Below are 22,576 nucleotides of genomic sequence, written 5' to 3'. Positions count from 1 at the left end.
AATCTTCTTCTCTCACTCGTCTTCACTAGTCTCTCTTCTCTTCTCTTCTCTTCTCTTCTCTTCTCTTCTCTTCTCTTCTCTTCTCTTCTCTTCTCTTCTCTTCTCTTCTCTTCTCTTCTCTGCTCTGCTCTGCTCTGCTCTTCCCTTCTCTGCTCTTCTCTTCTCTCTTCCTCTCTCGTCTCCTCTCCTCTCACACCCCCCCATCCCTCCAGCTGGAAGAGCTCAATCCCTGGGCTCCGGGATGAATAAGTGGAGAAACAGAGAGCAACAGTCTGGGCCTTCTCTCGCTGTCAGTGATACCGTGGATGACGTTCAATCACAACCGCATACACCCATGCTCGCTTAACTCCCCTGCTCTTAGAGAGGGATGGGCTCGGCATTGACGGAAACCACAGAGGCCATAAGAAGAAACAGATTATGCTCTTTCTCCTCCCTAATGACTTCTGACACTCCTTTCGCTCAACAGTCCTCTTCAGCCTGTTCGTCCACAACAACGTCCACTTCTGTCCTCCTTGTGGCAAGGCCATCTGGGCGTCATCTTGTTAGCTCATTACAGCCGCTGATAGTGTGATGCTAGCCCCTCATGTGACAGTGATCGAGGGCAAGCATACAGAGCTTGTTTGGTGAACATGAGAGGTGTGTGTCTGCCGGGCTCGTGTGTGTTTGTGTGTCATAGCTCGCCTGTGTGCAACTGTTATGAGTCACGCTGAATCTGATTTGCTCTGCATGCCAGCCTGTTGACTGAGCTAACTGAAGCTAGTGTGTGTTTGTCTGTGAGAGAGAGAGGGTGTCTGTGTTCACACGTACAAAAGCAGTTCTCTGCGGGGTGGAATTCAGGATATTCTGTCTGTCTTTTTTTGCTTCTGACATCTTCATTTATGTCCCTCTAATGGGGACAGCCTGGAGGGAAAATACCGAGCTTTCTGCTTTTCAGCATCTCGCTATTGCCAAGTCTGGCCTACTGGAGTTTAAATGCAGCTTGGATTGAGTTTATAGTTTATCCAATCCCACTACCCGTTGGCGGGTTTCTCCTGCTTTTCTATAATAAGGGTCAAATCCTTCCTGCTTTGCTAAACAATTCTGGAGCCAGATGGGTCTTGTTTTCCTTAATTTCAGGATCCTTGTGTTTGTTCGTGTGTCTCTCTATGTGTGTGTGGCCTGCTCGTGCACTAGCATTGAGGCGACTTGTTTACCATGTTTGACATGTGAGGAAATCGGTGTGTGTACACTCCAGGGCGTGTGTTTATGTGTGTGTGTTTATAGTCAGGCCTCCCTAAGAACATCTGCCCCTACGACAGCCTGACAGAAGCCAGCTATGTATACAAGCTCTCGGGTTGAGCCGCCGGCTACGATCGAGCGCAGACCTATGACCAACTTACCTTCCCACGACGTCGCTTCATACACTAGAGGGAGACGGTTCAGATTGGTTGAAGATCTGTAAATCATATGGCCAAACAGTTCCCATGACTCGGCAGCATTGTAGATGTGGCGAATTTCTCTGGAGCCGTACAAACACACTGACAGTTTGATGATACGTGCCTTTCTACAAAGTATGAAATGATCACACTGTGTCAACAGCGCTCAGTGGATCTTAACCACACATCAAGAACGGAGCCGTTTGAGAAGCTGCTGTTTGAATGTTTCCATTGTGAGGGCGAGCAGGCATGTGGCTCTATCTTGATGGATCTGAAAATGGTTTAAGGCTGAAACAGTCCCTGCTAGCACACAATTATTTAATATCGATTGACTTGAATGAGAACAGGATGCGTCTGTACTCTATGATTACACAAAATGTAGAGTGCCTAAGGCAAGTGAATCAGCCTTAAATCCCCGCCGTTATATTGCACAACACACAAGATCTCAACTACAATACTCTTTGCATAACACGGCTTTGTGCTCTTTATGGACTTAAGTGTAACCCTGTCATGTGGATGAATTACTGTAATGTTTCATGAGCTACCATAAAATCTATCTGAACTGTAAGCCTATGGAATATTGATTAAAACGGCAGTAAATATGGCTTCCGGATGGAAAGTGTCATCTGTAATAATAGGGGAGAAGCAGCCACACTGATTTTGTGGATAATGTAAAAGAGAAAGGATAATTGGTGAGGTGACACTTTTCCTGGCGTGATAATTATCATGCTGATAGTGAGGGGAATAGAGTACCTGTTGTGGTGGTGATTGCATGTGGAGAGTGTGTATGTGTGTTTGTTTTCTACATGCCGCACTCATGTGCTTGTGTTCGTTTTAAAGGCCAGAGAGAAAGAGAGAAATATTGAATGTTAGGCTGCACAAACGAGACAGAGAGAAGAGGTTTCTACCTGCATCCGAGCCGTTGGCATGTTCCCCTGGTAGAGATGGATTGCTCTGTATATGTAATAGAGGAAAATTGATTTTAATTGATATGTATGGTATGTTCATGCCACTGCTCAGGAGGAACAAATCAATTTGACACCATTCTGTTGATATGAGCCGTCTCTGCCTCTTTCTCTCTCAGTTCCTGTGTTTCAGGTCCATTCATTCAGCGGCCGAGGCTGTCTGCCAGTGCTATGCTCGGGGCAGAGGCCTGAGTTGACTGGACGGGGGTGGAGAACATGGGGGAAGGGCTGGTTTGAGGCTCTGTAAGGGGCTTTGAGTGGGCCTTAGTGTAGGCGGCGTTTTATATGAAAGTCGGTGAGGGCAGGGCGCATGAATAGGGGTGGCTGGGAAGTTGGGCTGGGAAGGTCCAGGATGCACCCCACAGTGCTTTTGTGTGCTCTCACATCCCTGTGTGTGTGTGTGTGTATGAGGAGGTAGAGGGGGGCCTGAAGCATATGTGAGATCATGTGCTCATATTCACCAGTGGAATGTAAAAAGAGAGGAGGTGGGGTGTGGGGGGGGTATGGGGGGGGGGTTCTACTCGCCTCTCTTTCCCCCTGCTTCGTTGTTTTCTGTTCTCTCTCTGCTGTGCTGTAGTGTAGGTCTGTTTGTATAAGCTCTTTACAGGATTGACCAAGCTCCAGAGCCATCCAGATGAAACAAAACCAACCTCATTTGGCTGTTTTGAAAATGATTCTCTTTATTTTGTTTGGTTCAGGCAGATCCACCTCGTTTGACATGAGGGGAATAAAGCCTCTCTCACGTCCAGGGTCATTTCCCAGAAACATCGTTTGTATCTGCACGGCTCTTCCTCTGTGCACTGAAACCTCTTTTATCAACAGGTCTTATAAAGTCTCTAGACAACATGAATGAAAGATGCAATTCAACCTCCCTTTTTCCCCCTTTTTCCCTTTCGACCTCCTCAAAAGTACAATAATCTTCAGTCGCTCGTCTCCTCCTCTCCATTGCACGGCTGTGTGTAGCACCGGAGTGGGGCTGATTAAGCCAACAGAGAGACAAACGGGAGACAAAGTCCCAGCCCACCAGTTTAGTTTCACATCCTGGACTGGAGCTGGGCCGCAGCCTGCCAAGTGGAGGGCTTTTAAACTGGGCTAAACACTAATTGCTGCCCTATTTCTTTTATGTTGCTTCTTTCCCATCTGCGATGGCGCTTCCAGACCTCCACAGCAGCCAGAGCCTCATTATAGCAGACAGTTAACAAAGGCTGGGAAACAGAAGCGGAGAATTCACTTAGGATAGCTATCTAACCGCCAACTAGGAGGCCTGCTCGGAAAATTGAATCAATGACAGGGGTCGGCTTGTGATTAAATCCTTCAGGGATATTAAGATATTAAGATTTTGGAAATCTTAATTATTCATCTAAATTGTAGCGGCTAGCTTTGATAATGGAATAAATGGGTTGTAAAACTGAGAAGTGGGGTGTGAGACTCATTGTTTTATTTCAGAGCCAGGCTTTCAAGCATTTTTAACATGTTTGCCTGCTCTTTATTTTTTTCCTCTGGTTTCATACTTGTTTTTCTGTAGGTGTTTGTCTGTGTGTGTGTGTGTGTGTGTGTGTGTGTGTGTGTGTAGAGGGGGGGACATGGAGAGAAAACAGAATGATGGAAATGTTGAAGAGGTGAATGAGAGCGAAGGATAAAGCGAGAGGGAATGAGATTGGGGAGCAGAAATAGAGGGGGCTGAGATGGGGGCGGTGGGGGGGTGCTAGGGAGGAATAGAGAGAAGGTGGGGAAGAGAGGAGAGGGGGTGGTCAGCAACAAAGCCTAATGTTGCCATGGAAACTTGTTTATGCCTCACTGATGCATCTTGTAGATCCAATTAGAGACTGATTGTGTCCGTGTCTTCATAGACACACGCACTTGTACCCGGGCATGGTGCGCACACACACACGCACACACACACACACAGACACACACACACACACACACACACACACACGTATGAGCACATGCAGAGTGTTGCTGCTGAAAACCAGCAAATTGTTGGGAGAGGTAGGACAAAGGATACCCCGCGTTCTCTCTCTTATCGGCCCTTGAATTAGTACAACCCCTCCTCTCACCACCAGCCCCTTCTCACCCCCATGAGCATCAGACAATAGCGTGGAAATAACGTCTCACCCGCTTCCAAGCCTTGTACGAGGGCTTCTATCTGAACACACTTTCATGACATCATATTCAGTGAAAAATGGGGGGTTGGATGGGCAGGATTTTTAACGTTTTGCCAATTTCATTTTGCATTTATCTCTTTTGTGAATGAAGTCATTTATTTGGTAATGCTGCTGTCCAAGAAGAATGGCCATGAATGTTGAAAAGGCCTTAATCCAATCATGTTCATTTTCATGGGGGGTATTTCTTTAGAAAATGGGACTTTTTAAATAATCGTTTCTTACAATGGCTGGCCTTTTGCCAGTGTTTAACATCAGAAGAGGAGAGATGGCGATCGTAAAACCCCCTCACACTCACACACTCCTCTATCAGTCTCTTTCAGGAGGCATCACAGTCCTCCCTTCCCCGGGCCTGTCTGAAGAGTCAGTTATTTAGTGGTGAAATGATGTGTGTGATGATGAAATGAGGGGCTGTAGATAAGGTGAGATTGCACTCTCAGAGAAAAAGAAGGGAGAGACAGAGAGGGCCCCGGCCCCTGATGTCTTGTTAAAACGTGAGGGATCAGAAAGAACAACAAATGCATTGCGCGCAGCTAAATCCTGCTTAAATCCGCTGGCATGGGCAGATCTAGCAGATAGCCCCGCTGCTGTGCTCGCTGTCTGCGACCACAACACACACACACACACATACACACACATACATAAACACACCCGTGGTCAGTCCGGCTGTCTGGGTTAATGCTTGGCTAACTGGGACAGCAGAGCTGAACCATGTTGACATTTTAAGCCTCAAACAAGTCCAGAACAATGATTCAGCCCATCTGCCCCCCCATCAGACCGCAACCTCAGCCCATTTTGCTGACCGTCTAGCACACATACACACACATGCAGACCTGCATAAACATACACACCACTGCCCAAACACACTGCAAGTTCTCAGTGCACCCCCCGCCCCCTCTCTTCACACACACTTACACACACATACTGAGTCTCCTCCTGTTCTCCACCTTTTGTGAATAAAAGAGAACAAGAGCTGATCTGATTGAGTTGGCAGCAGAGAGCGAGGTGGAGAGGTACAGTAAGGCCAGATGGATTATCTTAATCCTCCAGTAGATGATCATGGCAGATTGAAGATGAACCAGAAAGCCTTAACCTCCCGGCTGACCCCCGCACACTGTTTTCCTCCAGAAACTCGGACCTCTGAAGTAGAAGCAGCATAGATATGATGTTGAAGCAAGGGTCTTATATGGAACTCCAAAAATATGAAAAAGAGTCTGTGGCATTCTTTTGATGTAATCCTATCTGTAGCCATTTCTGTGGCAGCCATTTTGTATTTGGCCATCTTCTTTCCCTCCTTGCAAACTTTTGGTATGCATTGATTCAGATCCAACTATAAGAAGGAACTTTTGAGGATTTGTGTGAAACGCTCTGTCGACAAATGCTGAACATTGTCAAGCTGTAACATGTAGTGTTTTTGTAGGACCGAATTAACTACGCTCAGCCTAAAAGCCCATGCCAGACAAATGTAAACCCATAACTCCTATAGCTCAAAGTGTTAAGACTGTGTAAACTGTTGTCTGAATTATGTGGCTGCTTTTTCCAGACTTCCTTTATTTTGTGTGAATTACAATATGTCTGCTTTTTTCTCCTCCGGCAGGTTTGTGGCTGGAAAGGGCCTGGTGATCTACCCAGACATTGGGGACAAACTGGACATCATCTGTCCCAAAGCGGACCAAGGCAGAGAGTATGAGTTCTACAAGCTGTACCTGGTGAAGAGGGAGCAGGCGGAGAGCTGCAGTACAGTCCTCGATCCAAATGTCTTGGTCAACTGTAACAAGCCGGAGAAGGACATCAAATTCACCATCAAATTCCAGGAGTTCAGCCCCAACTACATGGGCCTGGAGTTCAAGAGGAACGTCAACTACTACATCACCTGTGAGTTTCTCATGATGATTTATTGTTGACGTTTAGTTTTTTAACCTTCATTTAACCAGAGAAGCTTGACTGAACAATCGGAGTAATAATCTCTGCTTCACACTCAGTTACACACAGTCACATCTGGGAGTTCAGACTGACTCGTAATGGCTGCCGCCGCAGCAACATAGCAACAACCAAAAGTGTTTTGCTTGTTGCACAGTAGCAGGACTAAGATTTATGGGTCTGTGATTTCAGGATCATTTCCTAATCATTTCCAAGAAGTTTTACGAAAAGACCTGTGTAATCCTGATAATTAATCCTCCCTAATTATAGAGAATATAGAGACAGTGTTCAATTGGTACTTCATTTAATTAATTCCAATGAATTGCTAGTGTAACCTACAGACTCATTTAGTCCGTGCACATCAGGTAAGCTGAGCATGCAAAAATATGAAATATGTCTACAAATATACTATTCATTATATGTGTTTATGAAGTTTCCAGTAATAAATGGATAATGAATACATGCTTACTTGGATTAGAACATTTTCTTTAGAGCTTTTCTTTGAAGGAAATTCCCATTTTTTTCTCTAATTAGGGTGAAATAACACAGTTCTTTCCATGAAATGTCTTTGGAAATTATTAGGAAATTATGCACCCTTAAAATAGAGCATTACCTAAAAAACACTTAGACATTATGCGCACTTCATTTTTCACACATACTTTTTAGACACAGTGTGTTTATGGGTAATTTATTAGGGGCTCTATTAAGTAATAAGTCTGAAGTTAAAATTGTATTCTGTGTGAGTATTTGTGGACTTACACTAGTAGAAATTGGGACAATAATTCAAAAGGTTTCATTTATGCCGGAGAGTTCAATTGTGAAAGAAAAACATATCCCTAATTCTAATAGTGTGTGTAAACAGTATAAAATTTATACAACATGACATATGACAAGAATGATTTTATTTATTTCATATAAATTCAGATTTCTTTAACACATGCTACTTGAATAATTCCTTGGTGTTCTATATGTCATAAGACATGTTCTTTCATAAAAGTCAGTCAGTAACACTGGCTACAAAGGAACAGCACATTGTCTGACAGAGCAGACAGAAGGGCAGCAAATTCTTCTGCTGGGTCATTTTTACTCTTGAAAAAGCAAAGGAGTGCATTATGACTACAGGTTCAACAGGAGGGGTTGAAGAAGCTGGAACCAAAACAGAGTCTGGTTCTCTGGTGGGTTTTGGGTCCTCCTCCAGGCTGGGCCTTTCTTCATTATCCTCCTGGACTGCAATAATGACTACAGGTTTAATGGGAAAGGTTGAGAGTCTGGTTCTCTGGTGGGTTCTGCATCCTCCAAGCTGGCCTCCTTATTTAGGCCCTTATTGTCCTGCACATTAGTCATTAAAGGAGGTTCCAGGGTGTTGTAGGAGCTGGTGGAGGTCGCACCGCAACAGAGTTTGTCTCTGGACTGGGTGTTGTTTGCCCTGTTTCAGGCACTTTGGGGGGGCCTAAACATGCCACAAACCTGCCCTGTGGCAAAATCAGCAATTTTATTCACCTGCATTGGTGCAAAGCTCTTGATCCCTTTCACCAGGATATCATGTGGGCACTTCTGTCTAATAATTTTCTGAATAGAACCATGTCATCCCTGATGGAGTGGGAGAAGGTGGCCTGACAGTCCACAGTTGAGAGAGCACTGGTCCAAAACAGCCTTTGTATCCCCAACAGACATTTCACTGAGCTACTGGGGATATTGAGGAGGGGGCGTGGAGAGAAGCCCTGCAGGACTTTGGGAAAAACCTCCATAACCAGCTCTTGTGTCCCCCGAGCAGTTTGGAGCAGAGTGCCTCCTGCTGCTTTTCTCTCAGGATCTTGGCATAGTCTTAGTCACACTGAGGACTTTAGGATATCTGTAGGTTACAATCATTGAAATTACTTTTCCAGAATACTGCTTAAATATTAAAATCACTGTGTGTCAAATGTGACTCACTGAAAATGAGGAGGTAAGGCCTCTGCGGATTTGAGGAGCATCTGGGCTTAATACTCAATGTCCCTCATTTTCACTGCCCACACCTGAGACAAGGAATGAGATTTGAAGTGTAGGTTTGACCTATTTAGAGGATAAAATCAGCATAATGTAACACTTAACTCCGAACCTTCCTTTCTAGGATTCTAGTCTTCATCAAAATCCTCCAGTTTAAACTTCCAAAGGCTTCAAACAGAAGCTTTATCTTTACTGTTACTTGCTACTTTATTAGACAGATTGGCGTAATATGAGTAGACTTAAAGGTGTAGTGATGGACTGTCTGTATGTGTCTCGGTAACCTAAACATTCTCTCAGCGTATTTTTTTCTCTGCTCGAGCAGCAAGTTGATCTTATCGTCAGCAGTCACCTGGGATGGGATGTGTTTTTCCTGCTGAAGACTTTCATCACCAGTGCAATCTAAAAAAAACAGAGGAAATAAGTAAATTTGAAGCATGAAAGAGTTTATCAGAATTTACCTGATATCTTATATTGGTGTGCGCTTAGAAGGATAGTAGGACTTACATGAGACTTGTAATTTTTTATATGCTAGCAGAGCTCATATATGGGTGTATCAACCAACACCTTTGAAGTAAATCAGATAATGTTTCTCAGCAGTTTTAGCCAGTTTTCCAAAATACTGTATAGCTGAAAATATTTAAAGTCTAACTCTAGAAAACACAAAACCTCTCACACACTCTGATGGGTCTGTAGATTTCTCTGCTTTCCTCATGAGACTTTAAGAGAGAGATTTTGTTGCTGTTTATTACAATACAGAAAACACTTAACTATAAAAGTGACAACAAAAATTTCACAAGTGTAAGTTCAACAATGGACTTGAGAGTACTCCAACACAGTTGATGCTTCTAGCACAAATGAACAGAGTGTTTTCAGGGTGAAAATTGTGTGAGTTATTCTGACTGAGTCACAATATACTATACAATATACTTCATATGACACATACAACACCAAGGAATTCTTTTTTTTCAAGGATCCTGTTAATAAATAAAGTGCAAAATCTCTAACCACCTTTAGGAAACTACTGTGAAATGATGCATACATAATGTATTAAATAATCTGGCCAACATGAACCCTGTAGATGGTCACAGAGGGGGCCATTAATCAAATGTTAATATTTTGTTACCCAGGGAAATCTTTTGGTATATTTTTGCCTTAAATGATATAGCTGTAAATTTTCTATATTGTAAACAAATCCCATGAAAAGACCAAAATCAACAGATTAATTGACCCCACCAACAAGTATTGACCGTCAAAGCTTTATACAGCTTACTCCTCTGTGCCATTGACCTCCTTTATTGTCAAAAATCTATTCTAACACGTCAGTGAGCCACACTGTTACACTGACTAACATACTTCATGATGATGAACACAAGCACCAAATGAGTATCAATCCATAGTTGAAAATAGTGCCCTCTAAACGCACAATGTTTTGGGCAACATTGCTTAAAACTACAGTGTCCAGCTGTTTTGGGAAATTACCTTGCCTTTTTAAAAAATGAAAATGTATATTTGTTACCCATTTTTAAAGATTTATGTATGTAGTAGAGATGAATAGCCTTGGGGATGAGTGCAGCAGACAAGGTAAGAAAGTCATAAAGTATTGAGAGACTGACTCATGAATAGTTGTTTTGTTCTTTTAATGGGGTTTTGTCACAATAAGAGAATACAAAATATTACCAGTATTATCACATGTTGACACATACACTGCCAATGTCATACTTGTATCTGCACGTACATTTCCATGATACAAAAGCCACAGTTTGAGTGGTGAGGCATTTCTAAAACCAAGATAGCTGTATTGTTTCGCCATCTTGTTAGCTCAGTAGTTGCAGAAGCTTTACTGAGCTCTTACAGCTCAGATCATGATGCAAAAAAAAACATTCTTGGCTGCTTTGGCCTTATCTAAATTCTGCTTCAGTTCCTAAATTTCCTGGAATGACTTGAACAGTTTTCTAAAATCATAACATGTGTTGTGGTTTGTCCGGTCAGAGGATATTGTTGGGGGCTCTGCCACATCTGTAATTGATTCCTCTACGAATCAATGTAATGATCAGAGATGATCGTGACATCAGCAATGTCATATACACACTAATATGCAACAAGTCGCCTTTTGCCAAAGAACTGCTGGCACAGTAAGAAGTGAGTGGAGGCTCTGCAGGCCATAAGAAACACACTGAACCACCACTAATCTTATTTTACAATGTAACTGGAGGTATGGAAGAGTAAGGATAATGTAGAATACTGTTAAATCTATTCTGCCTTAATTAGCCTCTTAATAACCATCTCTCCACGTCACATTTCCTCCCAAATGGGGATACAGACAATTTAACTTTATGTCTTTTAAGTTTTAAAATGCTTCAGAATATATTAAGTTAAATTTCTTTTATGTTAAGAAAATAAAACCAAGCTACAGTCAGTTTTATTCTATAAAAATAGCTTATTTATGTCATCCTCCTCTGAAGGAAAAAGCCGCAATCAATTAAACCCCACATATGTTTTTCTTTTGATCTGCAGCAGTTCAATCGATATTTGTGAATTCTCCCTCAAAGCCAGAACACAGGGAAGCATGAAACTTGTGATGTTATCAAGCGACATTTTTTGGGGAGCCGCTCCTGTGGCAACATTTCATGTGGACTTTAAAAAAATAGTTCTTTGAGCTTTATTACACCCACATGTCTTTAGAAAACACCTCAGGCACTTTCAGGGTCCGCTCTAAGTTTCCCTTGCTGTTGTTAGTGGGGCTGCTCTGCATATTGTCTCTTGATTATATTATAAATATTTTAACTAACTCTATTAGTGACATGTGTGTGGGCATGCATCAAGACTATGGTACGTTCCAACATCAAAGCCGACACATCAACTTTACTTTAGGTTGAATTTGCTTTTGCACAACACTTTCTTGTTTCTCTGCTGTATAACAATTTGTCGCTGATGTGTATATTACGCAAGTATTAAGAATACTTAGCACTTACTCCACAGTGATTCAGACTGAACTCATAATCAGAGCCAGTTGTAAATCCTTCACGAGGGAGGCTGGACGTGCAGGATCCAGCCTGATGGTGGATCATCATTAGGCTCATATACTGTAACGTTCTCGCGTCAGCAGTAATCGGATGTAGTATTTGTCTTGGTATTATGTTAATGTTGTTGTCCTTTGCAACAGGAAGAGCTTGCCTTATTTATTCTACTGTAGCCTGCGCACACACCATGACACCATTCATCTATCATTTAGATAATGGCCAAGTGTGGTCTTGCTGCATGTGTGTAATATAAGTGTTTTTTCTTGAAACAGCAAATAAGGGACAGCAAGCACCTGCAGTGAATATACCTTTCCTGCTTTTCCTGTACAGTAAAGAGAGTATGTGTGTGTGTTTGTGTCTGTGTGTGTGTGTGTTGGGGCCCCTTTAGGCCAGCTTATCCCCGCCTAGGAGATGTGAGTGCGTTATCCCACCGTCTCTGCTGGGAATGCGGCCCAGCCGGCCAGCAGAGCGGTGTAAATCTGCTCGGCCTATAAAGACCCGGCTTATCTGGCCTGATTAACGGTCAAACGTGGCAGACACGTTTGAGACAAGAGGAAAATGCATAGGGGAGTGGACATTCCACTGAATCTTCCAGCAGTCTTTTTCTTGTCCAACTCCGGTCTCAACTCTGACTTCGTGGCTCCGTTTGTCTTTTCCTTGATCATCCACCACTCCAACCCCAACCCCCACCCGGCCCCTGCTCCTTCCATGGGGTTGAACAAGCAACAAAAGGTGTGGGGTAAAGTAAGCAACAAATGGTGTGTGTGTGTGTGTGTGTGTGTGTGTTTATATTTGTTTGTGTGGGTCTCCTGTGCTGTCATGTCACTGCAGGGGATCCCGCCCACACGGTCCCGTCCGTCCCAGCCTAGCTTTGACAGGAGTCGAGAGGGGGGTTAAAGGTCAAAACTCATGGGCGAGGGGTCACGGAAACACAGCGGGGGTTCAGTAATGATAACCCTGCACTGATTCAAACCCCAGACCAGCACCAGCTTGTCCTGTCCATCAGCACCCCCTCCTCCCAACACACACATTTATATACATACACCCACCTTCCCACCCCTACCTTGGTGTATGAGCGAACAAACTGGTTGTATTTCACAGCGTTGTCTAAACACAGGATATGGAATGAGCTGTTTGTGAGGAAAATGGCTGTGCTGTGTTTAGGGCTCAGAGTCAGGAGAGAAGTGATTTTAGACAGGAGGCTTTTAAAGCAAAGGAAATATAATGGAGAAAATGAGCAACAGAGTGGGAAAGAGAGAGAAGGGACAGGCATAAGCAGCCGCACACATATATATGCAGTCTTTATACGCCCCCAGCGGAGCCCAAAAAAAGTCCCTCCATTTTCTCTCCCATTCGATCCTCATTGAAATAATCTACCATGACTGCTCGGTGATATGATTTCTGTGGTTAGCCGGGCCGGTGAGTCTCTGTTCTATATAAGGGTAAGGCCACGAGGCAGTAAACAGAGGCAGCCTGTCGTCATGCGCGCTTCTTCTCCCTTGATTTCCTGTGTAGCGGGCAGGGTAAGCCTGATCCCTCCTGACAGCTGTCACTCTCCATCTCGGTGTACCATCGTGGACTCTGACACACACCGACTTCCCCACCAGAATACTGCCGCAGTGCACTGCTATCTCACCTCCAGAAGATTGCCTCAGTGAAATACATAATGCCTGCTCGCAGCAAAAAGCAAAGTTGTTTTCATTTTTGTCGCTCAGTTTCTTTGACTTTGTAGGTAAACCCAGTTAGTCTTGAAACACATAGCGGCTGATAAGCATTTTATTATTATCCAAGGATAAATTGGTAATGGAAAAGTCTATTTATTTCATGTTATAATCTTTCCACACGCTACACCAGGGTGCTGATGGAGTCTGTGAATATAAGAGTATATCAGACAGACTGCATTTGACACTGTGGGATGATCTTTCTGCGGTGCTCACACCTGACAGGATTAAGGTTAGGAGGCATGTTGCATATCGCTAACATTCATACTCTTTAGCGTGGGCTCTCCTCTGTATCACTGTTATTTTTGCTCAACAACCCACACATTTTTACACCCCTCCATTCAAACCATCCCCCATGGAATCCCTTCTCCACTGGGCAATATGTATCCAATATATATTTTTTTTTTTTTTTACTTTGCAAAGCAGCTTCTTCTCCTCTTATTTGCCCTTGGGAGAGTTAAAGGTCAAGGTTGAAATCCCTGGCCTGGTTGCAGCGGATCACGAGATCCTCCCTTGCCCTACATTTGTGAGGACGTAAACACACCAACATATGTGCACACGCGCACTCCCACGCAGGCACTCACAGTAATAACGCAAATATGAGCTTGGGAAAAGGAACACACAACACGCACAAGTGAAAAACACATACACACTCATATAAATAAAAACACTGGAAAGCTTATAGCAAGATTGGATGTAGTGCAATAAGAATAATCTGATTATAAAAAAAGTGTTAAATGTCATCTTTTAGAGTTAACATAAAATTACCATAATGAAATCACAGCCACTTACAAAAAGGCATTCGCAATTGTCGCTGGCGCATTTGAAAAGACAAAGGCATTTTGATTGTCAGATTATAGAGATGCAAATAACTCACACGTTTCTAGCTCACAGTTAAATGAATTTTTAACATCTGGTAACCTCCCTCAGTAAAAATATTTTAATTACAAGCAAGAGACACTGCTCAGGATTTTCCTTTCGCTTTGATTGTAGAGTCTCACACATGCTTGCTCTCAGCGTAGAACAAAGGACACATTGTTTTATTGCATATTTATCAGATTGCGGACATTAAAAATTACTCACAGGTTGTGAAATAATTACTAGTTTTGCTGGCAAACATTTCTATCAGTCTGTACGTATCATGAAATTAAGAACCACAAAAACTCCAAAAAGAAAGAAAAGAATCAGCTTATCATTTTATACCCCTTAATTATAGAGGATACAATTATAAAAACGTGTCAAATAATCTTATAAATGCCTTAGATTTGCTGTGTTACCGGTCGTTTTGAACCAGTGTATGTCATGTTTTTCAAATGCCAAATAATCCTGCTAAGTTCTTGAAGAATGGGATTCACATAGAAAATCAGGTGGGGGGTTGAGTTCGAGTAACTGTCATTGATGTTACCGATTAGAGTTTTAAGCAGCTAATCAGTAAGCCTCAACGGATTTCATTTTCAAAGTAAACCCTGCCAACAGGTCAGGTTATCACCGGTGGAGCAGCATGGCCTGGGATAAGGAGATTTAACCCCCCCTGTGAGTGAATATAGCCCAGTGTTTATTAGAGTGCCAGTATAATATATGACTTTCTGCTTGCTTTGCAAATCTATCCAGGCTGCCTCTGCTACTTCTCCTTTGGATATTTCATTCAGAGAGGGTTAGCAGGCACAGCGTTATTGTCGCTGGTTATTGCCTTTCGTTTATTACAGAGGAGTTTGTTTAGAGTGGAGGAGAGGGGCGGGGAAGTGGGGGGGGGGGGGGGGGGGGACGGGTTGGGATGTGGGTTGGTGGGGGGGACACGAGGACTTTTCTTTTAGGGGCTGCTCACGTGTCTGTACAAGTGAATGGTAACCATTGGTTACGGCTGCACCCGTCTCCCCTAGATGATATTCATGTATTCATCTCAATTAGTCCGCTCGGTGCATTTCCAAACACAGACACTCATCCCTTCTCGGCTGTGCTCCATGCTTATCTTATTAGAATATTTTATCCTGCATGCAAGGCCTCTCTCTCTGCCGCTATGTCATCCCTTGCACTCACTCCTCTTCCTGTGTAAGTGTGTGTGTGTGTGTGTGTGTGTGTGTGTGGACAGTATGTAGGTGCTGTGGGAAGTCTGTGTTTAAGTCATTTTCGTTAAGTGATAGCTCAGATCTCCTCTCAACAAACAGACCACAAGAGACCACAGAGTTAAATCTGCGAAACAACAACACTGTTGATTTTTTTGTTTTTCTCCTCTCAACTAACACAAACTCATTTGCCAGCCTCTCACCCAATCAATCTTTTCTCTATGAGCGATTCTCAATTGTTGAAAGTAGCTTCCTGGTTTTTCTTTAATTCCATCCGCTATGCAGAAACCATCTCTGTGGTTTTGCAAACCTAAAATAGCTTCAGGCAAAAGGAGAGGAGACAACTCGAGACTGCTGGAAAGATTCACGTTTGGAGCAGAGTCCATAGTGATTAGGAAAAGTAAATGTAGGACACGAGATGAGCATCATTGTCCGTAAGGCAAATTGTAACGGACAATGGTGCATCGCTGTAATAAAAAACATAAGCGCAGGACAGCCCATAATCTATAACACTCTGGAAATGCATATTTCCCTTTCCATCTGAGATGTCTGAGGTTGTTTGCCCTCTGCTTTGCCAACAACACATATTCTCAGTGTCTTTCTTCTCTGGCCAATAGCTAAGCTCAAATCACAGCTCTCTGTCTGTCAAATGGAGCTTGCTCTCCCTCTCCACCATCCCTAGAACAGTGGTTTCTCTTTTCCAAGGCACACTCTGAAATGGCTTTGTTTTCCAACAGCCATTCAGTGGCACCGTTAGCTGGGTCCTGCCAAGAAGTCCGCCTCCCCAAGCTGGAGCCCAGGCTTGTTTACACAAACTCATCGGAGAAATATGGATGTATAATTATAGAGGTTGTTGGTTTTAATGTCGCATCTTTGCTATGGAAACCACTGCATGCTTGGTCAGCTACGATGAGGGGCGGCTGATGAAATTCTGACCGGGGATGGCGTGAACATTTCTGTGGAAAGCGTTTTAGGGGAGCGAGAAAGGAAAATGGAGCTTCTTGATGGAATCGAATCAGCGCCGAGCAAAGCAAACAAACATGAATCACAAGGCGGTGATAGAGATTGCTGTGGTTGTCCAACGCATAAATACAGAGTCTAAATACTGCTCTGCAGGCCAGGACCAAGCCCGTTTCTGTGAATTCAGCTCAGTGGCAAAATGTCCATGTTCCATTCCAGCATGACCACAGGCACACAAACACAGTAACGGGAGCAGACAAACACACAAGAGGCGTGTGTGCGCACAAACACACAGGCATAAATAAGCACAAAGCCACATAAGCAAATTCAAATATATATATATACTCATAAGCTCACACTAGCATGCAAATAGATGCACACACACACACACAAAAAATCACAAAATCCTCACACACCCGTCCATCCTCTTTCACTCTGCACAGATTTGCTTGTGTAATAGAAGCTGCTGTATGCATTGTGCATTCGTTAATGCACATTCAAGAGAACTGTAGCCTGTAGCCCAGCACAAGATATTTTCAGGCATCAGTCCCATGGGTGCGAACGTGTGTGCTGTCAGAGTTTCTGCATGTATACCTCGATGGTTGGATGCTGAAAAGAAAGTGTCGTGTCTTCAAATAAATACGTGTTGTGTTTGAGTTCAGGCTGTGCTGCCTCTCGCAGCGTCTTGATGATTTAGTAGATGGCGAACGAACAATCCTACCTCCCGTTCCAAACCCACAGGTCCAATTTCTTTCTCTCTTTCTGTTCCTCTCTGCCTTTTTTTTTTCTCCTGCAACTTAATCTTTCTCTCCCTCCGCCTTGCCATTCCACCTATTTTCTCCTCTCCTTAGATCTTACCCTCCTTGCCTCCACCCTCTCCGCTCCCCATCTCTCCTGCACAGTGACAGATCCTTCAGGAAATTGTTTCAGGTCTGCCAGACATTTTTGTGTTGTAGCTGTTTATTTGTGCTGGGGGCACAGGGGTCCGGAGCCTCAGTCTCTCTCTCTCTCTCTCTCTCTCTCTCTCTCTCTGCTCTCGGACTAGACGTTAAGCTCCCAAACTCTTTCACCGCCCTGCGCCAAAAACACTGATCCTCGATCAGCGTGGCTTTACCGTGTAACCGATACCAGGGATGAGGAGAGAGGAGCACCATTGAGGATGTAATCAGTGCGTGTGCGTGTGTGTGTGTGTGTGTGTGTGCGTGTTTGTATATGTGTGTCGGTTGTTGGCTTTGTGTGTATTAGGATGTAATCAGCAGCATTTTTTCTGTGGTCTGCTGGGCTCCCTGATTGGGGTTTTGGCGAATAACAGGGGAAGGGAGGAAAAGTGTGTTTCTTTTCCTGCTTCTTGTGTTGCAGCCTGGCCTCAGAGCTGGAGAAGCCTCACTGTAGTTTGGAGCCACGTTTGCAGCTCTGGGGCTTTATACATCAGCTACATCAGACCTCCTATCTATTATATATCCGCCTGCCTCTGTATCACCGTGTGTCGCTCGCTGTCTGCATATATATATATATATATATACATGCGTGCGTGCGTGTCTGTGTGTATTAGAGCTGCTCTGATTTGGGTCCCATGTCGGCTGCAGTCAGCTTCGTTCAGTCGCCTCCATGTTAGCAGGTACAGGAGATTCCCCCAGGGTTTAGGCACACATGCACACATTCACACTTACACAGTCGCAGTGACACACGCACGCTAACACACCTGTGCACAGTCTCTCTCTCTCTCTCTCTCTCTCTCTCTATCTCTCTCTCTCCCTATCTATCTCTGTCTTTGTTCTGCCTCTTGCAGATTTTGTTTTTGCGGACAACAGATGGGCTGACATCAACTCTCTCTGCTATAACAAGTACACTCTCTGTCTCTTGCTCTGTCTCATCTCTCTCCCTGTCCATCTCACTGTCTTTAACGGCTCTCTGCGCTGGAGTCTCTCTAGCATTTTGTCAAGCAAACATGTCAAACATTTACTCCTTTCAGCCTCTAGGATGTGAGGATTTTGCTGCTTTTTGATATATCAAATATCTTTGGGATTTGCAATTTGTTGCATCTAAAAAACCAAACAATTTATACATGAAATCAAAAAAATAAGATTAATTGATATTGGCAATTGCAGCCCTAAATCTCTCCCTCTGTGTTTCCGTGACTAAATCTTCACACCCACAGCCTCTTTATAGTCTCGAAGCAGTTTTCTCACCTGAGCCATAACGTTTGCTTTGGCTCCTCTCGCACATTGCATCACTGTTCCCTCTTACTTACAATAACTCAGTTTGTTTTGCATCGCCTATTTGCAATCGGAAGCGCTGAACCCGCGGTAAGAGTTATTGTTTGTTTGTTTATTTGTTTCTCATCTTTGATGTGTGTTATTGTGCCGAGGAACACAGGCCCGGCTCAGTTGTCATAACTCTCTTCTGGAGGCCAGATGGAAAAGGTCAGTGAAAATGAAGCTCCTCTCTCCACAGTGGATGAATGGGCACAGTGTTGGAGCTGAACACGCACACACACACACACACGCGTGAGCCACACACACACAGTCATAACGCACATTATCATCATACACACACATCTAAACACATTTGCATAAATGCACGCACAAGCATTTTTTTACATGCACCAGCACGAGCGACGAGTTCTCTGAGGATATTTTGTCCTCCACTGTTCGTGTTCGTTAACGTGTTCCAGGGCTTCAGCTCTTATTTCCCGTGTGGGGGGGGGGGGGGGGTTTGCTCACAGATTAGCTCTGTGGTTAGTCTAGATTTTTGGAGCCTCATGGCCTTTGACATGCCACTACTATCTCCCACCACATTCCGATCCATCCCAGCGCTTCTTTTATCTGGCAGCACAGACTGATTTGTGGCTCGTGGACCTTTAGATCGAGGAAGGCGACTCCTCTCCAGAGAGTCCACAGTCCCATATCACCTTTTTAGATGACCACAAAGGCAAGAGAAAAGACGAGGAGGATCAGTTTTATCATCTGTAGGGATTTAGCGAGTGAACCGCGGTTCACCTCGTGTGATTATCAGTGCAAATGAAGCAAGACGAAAACTTCAATGAGCCTCCTGCTGAGGAACAAGCTCACTAAGAGACCTGTGTGCATCTGTCAGCTCATTACACATGTGTAACCTGACAATACCAGTACCACCCACTAATCTGGATGTTAGTGGATGTTCTGGGGTAAAACAGTTACTGGCATTTAAAATAGGCTAAGGTTAGTAAAAGCAAGCAATTTTGCAAGTTTTATTGCAATAACAGAACATTGTATTTTGCTGTGCATTAAAAATGAAAAAAAAACAGAAAAACACCCATAGATCAGTGATTCCACCTTTGGATTCAGGACCCAACAAGTGGATCAGTAAAGGGATAAGAAATTTTAAAATTCTGTAATGCAAAATTATGATTTTTTATTCTTTTTTGAAAATGTTTTTATTCCTCTCTAAATCTTGATTTGAGACGGAAAAATCTTTCTTCGGTTTAACTACTTCCAACTCATAATCTGTGAGTTTTGCTTGAACAGGTCTCAGTCCAAAAATTTGGTAACATCCAACACACCCTGCTACAGTACAGGATGGACCAGCATATGTGCACATATTTTTGTAGCCACTTCTAGGTAGTAAATTTCAAGGCTCTTAACATCTTCAAAAGATATTTGTCCTTTTTGTCCACCCTTTCTCTCTTGGCATGTTCCCTAACTCTCACCAATGTAAAAATGAAGGTTAATAGAGAATGAAAATACTCTCATTTTGAAGTAGCAGCAGGAAGTGATCAGTTTGCTCTATTAGTAGTTTATCAGAAGCTCCAGTAACGCTGCAAATGAAGGCGGATCAGAAACCAGTGAGGCTGCTGTCTGTGAAATGAAAGAAATAACAGGAATATAGGAGTAGAAGAAATCATGTTGGCGGATTGTTGATGTGGATTAGTGGGCATCTCGCCCACTAATTTCTGTGGTAAGGGAAGCACTGGGCCTATGATGGGATTAATGAAACATTAATGTGGAACTCCCCTCCGTCTTTAGCAAAGATGAAACTCTGTGTACTCATTGTTTTCTACACACACAAGCGCACAAACAAGCCCTGTGCACACACACTAGTTAAGAGCGAGATAAACAGTAACTCAACAACTCCCACATGAACAATATTAACCTTTAGCTTTAGAGTGTGTGTGTGTGTGTGTGTGCCTCAGCATGTGTTGCATCTCTTCTAACCTTTAGCTCTGACCAATCGGAAGGTGAAATGCCAGTTTTTTCTCTCTGACCCAGTTTCTCCTCTGCTTATTTCTCTGAACACGCGACATTTCAGCTGCTATTAGTCAAATGATGCACTGTCTGGGAGGGGAGTTCAGAGGCAAGTGTGCGCTCTAGCTGTATTTGTGATTTGTACGTGTGTGTGTAGCTCTCAGGGTGTGTTTGTTCACCTGTTAGTTTTGTGTATTCAACGCTGCTAATGTGTGTGCGCCCACTGGGGCTGTGCTAGTTTAGAAAAATAATATCGCCTAATTGACGGGGAGTGACGTTCAACTGCAAACAAAGAAAAATAACAGTCACAACCTTTTGAAATGTTATTTTTCTTCTACATTTCAAGACTTTGCATTGAGATGTGTACAACTGGAGGCCACTTCTTCAGGCTCTATTTTCCTGTTTTTTTCCCCCCTGCACATGATTTGTGTAAAACTGCTGAGGTTTTCTGTGGCTGCAACTCAATGGTATTGGTGAAGAGAGCCATTACAGCCAATTAGCTACTCTGTCATTAGGGAGGGTTGTATGGGCTACTGGCAACTTCACACAACAGAATATATTATAGCAGAAAAGAGCTAGTAAAGTTGAAATAGCCAATATCTAAAAAAATGTTCCATATTGGCAACGGCGCGGTCGAGGTAGGCTTGAATTTCACAGTCAGTCTGGTTATGAAATTAATATTGGATACTTTGGCTGCAGTTGTTGCTTTTCATAACTTTAATACTATATGCAACAGCTTATAGCATTATAAGCTGTAAGACCCCCTCCCCAAGGTTACTCTATTTTATTGTGCCAATCGACAGCGTTCAGAATTGTACGATCTGCACTCCCCCAGTGCACACCTGTCAGATTATGTGGGCTTCGGCTTAGAGACGTGCGTGCACATTTTTAGCAGGTCTCTCTCATTTCTGTGTGTATGTGTGAAAGGGAAGGGAGGGGGCAAAGGAGTGCAGGAGAAAGGTTCTGGATGCGATGTGCTCTAAGATGAGTGTGTCTACATCTGTCATGTTGGAGTGCGCTCAGTCTGTTCCTGTTTGAGACAGATGACTTGCTCTGCTCCCCAAGGTCCTCCTGTTATTCTGCATCCCTTATCTCCTACTGATCCGACAGACGGCCTGCACCGTGTGTATACTTTTTATTTGTTTGTGTGTAGTCGTGGGGTGTGTGTGTGTGTGTGTGTGTGTGTGTATGTGAAATCTCACCGCGTGCACGTCTGTGCTTTCTTGTGCTCGTGCATACAGGGCAATGTCAGTCTCCGTCCGTGTGTGTGCGGGAACGCAGTGATGCACAAGTTTTGCGCTGTGTATAGGAGCGCAGGGTTTTGCAGCATGCTGAGTTGGGAAATGGAGAGTGGAAAGTGCAGCGGTGTAAAAGCTCTGCCCCGCTGGATTTCACCGGAGAGGTGACACACAGACACCCGCAGCTAAATGATGCAGAAGCTCTCTGTGTCTGCGGGCTGTGAGCCTTGTACAGACACACCGCATTCACAGAAACACACACACACAGACACTTTTGGAGCTGCTGACAGGTCCTCTGCAGAGGTTAAAAGCTGTCATAAGTAGTCTTGAAGCACTAGCCCTCTGGTGCTGGCCATGGAAGTCCTTAATGCCCAACCTTTGGCTTAGTAATCTGGGACTGTCTTGACTGATGTACAGAGACCACACACACGCAAAGACACACACACTGATGTGCTCGCGAAACTCAACACGGAAAATTTACATCTTCTCAAACATTTGTACACATAAATGCCACAGAGATGCACAAATACACATACAGTTGCACAGAGGCCAAAGTACACACAGGGGAGAGTGTAAGAGAAATGGTGAGTGTGAGAGAAGCAAGCTGGCAGACACACACACACACACACACACACACACACAATTCAGCACACACATATGCTTCCTCTGCTTCACAGAGAGAGATCACCTCCCACTTCTTCTTCTTTCCAAACTAAGCTCTCCTCCTCCTCCTCTCAACTCCTCACTTCATCACCTCCTTCCATATTCCCTCACCGGCATATGCATGCACGCACAGACACCCCCTCCCCTCCGCCACCCTCTAAATACATACACATACGCACACACACTCACACGCAAGCACACTTCAGACAGATCAAGTCTCACTCCTCCCCAGCTCGC

The 22,576-nt window shown here is 43.8% G+C and overlaps 1 protein-coding gene across 1 annotated transcript in view; it reads left to right on the top strand.

Annotated features, from left to right (window-relative positions):
- The window catches only part of efnb1 (ephrin-B1), a 56,891-nt gene that overhangs the window by 18,469 nt on the left and 15,846 nt on the right, over positions 1 to 22,576 (top strand). Inside the window, exon 2 of the mRNA XM_044363470.1 lies at positions 6,143 to 6,420. Within this exon, the coding sequence (XP_044219405.1) occupies positions 6,143 to 6,420 (278 nt within the window). The remainder of the gene's footprint in view (positions 1 to 6,142; positions 6,421 to 22,576) is intronic.

Source organism: Thunnus albacares, chromosome 10, assembly GCF_914725855.1.
Source record: "Thunnus albacares chromosome 10, fThuAlb1.1, whole genome shotgun sequence".
Classification (NCBI taxonomy): Eukaryota; Metazoa; Chordata; class Actinopteri; order Scombriformes; family Scombridae; genus Thunnus; species Thunnus albacares.
This window is presented reverse-complemented; position numbering and strand designations above follow the sequence as displayed.